The 6,000-nt window shown below is 37.5% G+C and overlaps 1 protein-coding gene across 1 annotated transcript in view; it reads right to left on the bottom strand.

Moving 5' to 3' along the window:
• Positions 1-217: 217 nt before the first annotated feature.
• LOC115449048 (allatostatin-A) overlaps positions 218-6,000 on the bottom strand; it is a 53,144-nt gene continuing 47,361 nt past the window's right edge. Inside the window, exons 3-4 of the mRNA XM_030176739.2 lie at positions 5,295-5,419; positions 218-1,992 (exon numbers count right to left, since the gene is read on the bottom strand). Coding sequence (XP_030032599.2) covers positions 1,652-1,992; positions 5,295-5,419 — 466 coding nt within the window. The 3' untranslated portion in view covers positions 218-1,651. The remainder of the gene's footprint in view (positions 1,993-5,294; positions 5,420-6,000) is intronic.

The raw sequence follows: 6,000 nt of genomic DNA, 5'->3' as shown, positions 1-6,000 counted from the left end.
CTGGCGAGGGCCATTTCTCGCGAGTCAACACTCTATCTGGTCCCTACTTCACTTATCATCAGGTGCAGTGGGGTCTCTTTGTCATGCCGTTGAAAAAATGTATGAGGATCTTATTCTTATGAAATTCGGCATGGTTTTACCGAACGTAATTTATATTTTGACAAGGACTGTCGACTCTCATGTGTGGCTTGAAGGGAGACTAAATGATAACAACAAATGATGCAATTTCACTATTATTTATTTAATATAATTTACTTTGATTGTATATGTAATGATTACATTTAAACAACGAATTAGTTAAGTCTTAATCAAACTTATTTTATCTTAATGACTAGTTCTCGTGGAGTCGCCGCTAGTATCGTGGCTGCTTTACATAATTATATAACTTGTTTTTATGAAATCTGTGGCAAAATAACAATGTTTTTCATAAGAGACCGCTTTCAAAAACAGTTTTATAATCTAAAAATATTGTAAAGTATACAAAACGTCTCTGTTATACGATTATATTGTTAAATAAACTCACAAAATAAACTAAATTACATCACTCAAACGTTCAAAGATCCAAGACGCGAGTTTGATCGCGTAATGTTCATTTTCTCCTAATTCAAATTAAGGTTGCGGAAAACAGCTAATAGACAAAGAAATTCAGAGTGTGATTATTTCCACGAATCCGAAAACAATTCTTAGACAGGGATCAAAGAGAAAAATCGAATTTCCGAAATGATTTCAATCGGAGTGAAACAGTTGTGAAGACTATAGTCTACTGCGGCAAAGAACCGATATTAAAGTGTATCATAAGCGGTCATTTGACTAAAATAATCTTTTAGACATGATTTGGCACACACAGCGCCCCCTATACAGACGCGCGACTCCACCTTAATACTGTAATTACATAGTCAATGCAACTGCATTGTAACTACAAGTTTAACAATAATTTACAAAATTAATCTCTACTAAACATCTGAAGAACAAAGACAACACGCCGCAATCGACACACGTTCACCGCGCGTCGCACGCTCGTCACACGCGCGTCCCACGCACGTCGCACGCACGTTCCACGTCACGCCCACAACACCTACCTTACAAATAAATCATTAGGGACACAACGGGCAATTCTTAGAATATACCACAAGGTATTAAAATCACTAATTGTTATTAGAAACATCTTATAATAATAGAAATTATTCGCAGTCGGAAACCTTAAGTTAATTAATTTCGTGTGAGAAAACTTACGTGGACTACAAACATTTGGTGATTACGGAATCACTGGTTTATGGCACGTTGTTAATTAGTTTAATTTCACATAACTTCATTTTAAATAATATGTTTCATGTAACATTCCTTAAATCTTTTTCAACTAAAATCAGTGATGTCTGCCTATTCAATTGGAATGAAATTGTATTTACAATAATTTGAGTACAGTATAAAATAAAAGATACCAGACACATGTTTTCATCTCGTGAAAATTTACTGATATTTTCACAAAGTCGCTTAATTTTTACATGAAAGAGATCAAAGACAGCATGAAGAATCTCGTACTTATCACTACGTTACAAGTAGGTTATTTTTAGCAAAGAGGGTATCTTAATACTGTAGTCGATTGACATCCACGCAACTGTTCTCATATAAAATCAATGCTGTGTTAAACTATTTAGATGTCGAAGTAGTTGTCGGTGTCGGCGGGTGCGGCGGCGGGTGCGGCGGCGGGCGCGGCGGGGAGCTCGCCCTCCGACCGCTTGCCCAGCCCGAAGCGGAACCGGTTCATGTCCCGCTCGCGCTTCCCGAGCCCGAAGTTGAATTTGCTGCTGAGGCGCTTGCCGAGTCCGAAGTTGTAGCTCTTGGCTCGCTTCCCCAGGCCGAAGTTGTACATGGGCAGTCTCTTCCCGAGTCCGAAGTCGTACATGCGAGCTCTCTTCTCCTCCGAGGTTTCGTCTTCCGCCAAACGTTTGCCGAGACCGAAGCTGTAGGGGCGCGCGCGTTTTACTTCGTATCCTGCGACAAGTAAGGTATATGTTAACATTTCTTAGTGACATAATAAACTTCATTTGCCCGATTATCAATGCTTACAAACATCACAAATGTCAGAGAAAAATCTATGTCTTGAGAATAAGGTGTCAGCTGGAGGGGAATGGACTAGTGTCATTCGTAATTTTTTTATATTTTACAGTAAGTCCCTGATAGCGGTGAACCGTTCATAAATTTAATATTAATTTCTTGTAGACCAACCTCCATATGACACTACTCGTTGCCGCGAGACATCACGTCATTAGAGAGGGTAGCATCGACAAGTACGTCATTACAGATTTCAACAACGCGACACATTTCCATTTATCAATGTTTCATATCAACTAGAAATAGAAGTGGTGGCTCTATACAAGTCTTTGAATCTGACTACATTGGAAATTATATGTTAAAGATGATACAACTAACGGCCTGCTTACCAACGTTCAACTAAATTAATGTAGTATAAAATCAATGTAAATATTATAAAGCGTTAACTGATGTATTTTTTATACTATGAGTATCTCGGCGCGAATGGTGAGTTCACTATAATAACTGGTCATGGTCACTGAGCACGGTCTCACATAGAGCCGTGAAGCAACAGCTGGAGAGCAAAAATAAACCCTTTTGGCTAGTAAATCCTATTCCTTTAATTCTGTCAGCACATTCACGAAGCCTTTAAAATAGTGGATATTTATAGATGGTAGCGACATTTAGTATAAAGCGACCCACCTGCATATAAAATAGTACTTATTTGATTATAATTTCTTTGAGAACTGAAGTTTTTTAATTTTTACTGTACAATTGCGCCCAGACCAGTCAAACGAAGACAATTTACGAGTTAGTAGGTTCGGTAAGTGAATTGTTTTGTAAACAGTTGACAACGAGATTTAATTTAAACATATTAACTTAATTACTTTAAGACTGCGCGTTCGTTTGTTTTGAAACAAAAGATCCCTCTTTGATTAGGTCCTTGGAATTATTCGTCTTGAGGCATCGACAAAATATATTGAAAGAAAGAAAAAAAGAGAACATATTTTATTCGTCTTAAATACATCGTGACGTACACGATAAATAAGGTAGAAAAAATGAGGAAAAAACATAAAACTAGAAATCAGGTTGACACACACACGGTTTGTATCCCCGAAGAGATAGATAGAGGTGCAACAAATGCACCTATTTTTTGCTGAGTTAATTCTATGGTTCGATAGCAGGCGAACCTATTGCAATATCAGGCACAAATTCTAGACCTAGAAAACCTAATATGACTTTACCGGGATTCGAAACGGAGACTGTAGAGCGCAAGTCGTACCCCGCATATAATACAACTACGCCATCAAGGCAGTCAAATGTTTTCTCAATAGCTGGAACTGTAAGCGTGGTATTTCAATAATTATTGTGTGTTGGGGACACGACCTCTGTCCTCTGTGGCCACACTATATATAGAATGAATGTGTGTTCACTACTAACTATAGTCCGGTACTATATAGTTTCTTTATTTGGACGAGCGACGGTGAATATATATAGCTTAATAGAGTGTAACATATAAATAGTAATATACCTATTGGATACGAAGTCAAAGCAAATATTATAAGCCGAGCAATTGTACATGTTTCGAATATGTTCCTGATTACAATACATAAACAAAAACCCGTCTAGCCGATTTATGGCAATAGATTCGGCCCTACCGTCGGATCGTATCAGTTGGAGCACACGTGACGACAATTTGATGCACTAGTTGTACCTTTGCCTGTCCCTGCAAGGATATAGTCGTAAGTATATATGAGTGTGTGTTTGTACAATACATACATGTTTATAAGTTCTAACCCCACACTAAGATAGCTCGATGAGGAAATATTTAATGGTCTGAAAGCACTTGAAACTTCAACAAATATTTTACTATTAGATAATTTGTCTCTGTGGCTCTAGAATCAAACATAAAAATGCATATATCTCATACCCTGGTGCTCTATGGGAGTTAGTCAGTTTGCACAAATATTATACGTGTTGAGGACTGTGTCCCATACAGCACCCACACCCCTCGCCCTAATTGTATTCGACAAACTGTGAGTACACTTGTTGCACGCGTCCCTCGGGATAGCGTGAATTGATAAATGTGTTAACTTATAACACGTTAAATGAAACATAATGTAAAACCTCTCGCCTCAAACTTTTTACTTTTCACCGCGCCCTCTCTGGAGATGATATTCGCGAAAACATGTTTCACATTGAGTATATTTGAGGGTAGTTGGATAATTTTTTGTAAAGTCCCGCGGCGGCTAGACCGGGAGAAATGGAATAACTTAATTATCATAAAATCTCTAGACAAATTCAAATTGTAGACTCAAGTTACGAGTGCCATAAATTATTTAAAATAATTAAATTGTGGGTAGTTTGCGCAAACAAGATACGTGCTTAAGATTCATTTAATTAACGCAATGCTATTACTTTTGCAAAAGAAATTTATTTACCATTTGGTATTTTTAATTATTCTTTCGTCAACAATGTAATAGCTGAAAAGAAAAATATAAAGCGTCTGCAACGAAAATTAGTATGCACTTAGTACTTATTCTTAATTCAAATCGATTCAGTAATTACTTGTCGGTAAGCTACTTATCTGCTATAAAAACTTCCTAAAGAATTCTGTTGAAATAGGTAAGTAGTAGGAATATTTCAATAAAACATTTAACCACAAAGAAGTTCACGGAATACAAATCCTATTAACAATGAGCGCTGATGATTATTTCAATTGGTAGCGGCTGTTGGTTTTATAGGGCGAAATATTGAATGATTGGACAGAAATTTATTGAAACATTTATTTTGACAGTGTTGCCAGTTAAAACAACAACATGATGACAATGCATCAGAGTTTACATTTGTTCATGTATTTATCTAGCTTAACAAGCAATTTTAATAAGTCACCGACTCCAGAATTGCTAACCAGTATATAGGTAATGTTAATTTTTTTTAAGGTCTTTAGTGGTTTTTGAAGGCGCTATAAGTTTTTGTGAAAAAGTCAAATTTTTGCTTCTTGTGTTAATAAAAGTCAGTATACGTTGAGGAAATCATAGTTGACGATATCATGTTGAGAGTTTTCTAATGTATCTTCGAAGTCAAAAGTCCAACAACGATGAATTTTATACGGAACCACACGGGAAGCACTAGCTTTAAAATTAAATAAAGTATCATCAAAATCGGTTCACCCAGTCAAAAGTTCTGAGGTAAACAAAACAGTCGAATTGAGAACCTCCTTCTTCTTTGAAGTCGGTTAAGCAAAAGGATTGTTGTATTACCTGGTGTCTCGTCGTCATACTGGTCGAACAGATCGTCGAGCGCGACGTGCTCCGCGTCAGACACCTCCTCGGGCTGATCCTCCTCCGCCGAGCGCTTGCCGAGGCCGAACGAGTACGGACGGGACCTGCACGGAGAATAGTAGCTGATTATTAGGAATTCACAGAAGTGACCAATTGTTAAATACTTTCAATGTTTCTATAGCACCACTTTAGATAAAAAAAAAAACTACAGACTAACGCTCTGTATGTCTGTAGCTTTTTATGAGCTTTTTCCTTTTCAGGGGTAGACAGAGGTGCAACACACCAGCTATATTATGTTCACGGTGGAAGCCTATTGCCATTTACTGAGCACAATTTCAGATTCCGGGCTGATATAGAAACTCCATATCACTTTGCTCGAACCGGGATTCGAACTTAAGACTTCAGCGCTGCAATCGTACTTTTAATAAAACAACGCCCGCCATATAGAAAATATTATGTGCAAATATCCGATACATGTTGAGGAAATATATCGGCAGCGTACGTGGCTCTTCAGACGATGAGCTGGCTACGCAATAAGTTGTTAGTGTGTGTTAGTGAGTTAAATCCTGTTGAGATAAATTTTTAAGTGATGAGCAAATAGTTGTGTCGTGTCCGGTCTTGTGGTCACCGAAATCTACAGAGCTTGTACCGTAGTGTACGGTCAGAATGTATATTTGGTTGGATT

Source organism: Manduca sexta, chromosome 7 (genome assembly GCF_014839805.1).
Source record: "Manduca sexta isolate Smith_Timp_Sample1 chromosome 7, JHU_Msex_v1.0, whole genome shotgun sequence".
Taxonomy (NCBI): domain Eukaryota; kingdom Metazoa; phylum Arthropoda; class Insecta; order Lepidoptera; family Sphingidae; genus Manduca; species Manduca sexta.
This window is presented reverse-complemented; position numbering and strand designations above follow the sequence as displayed.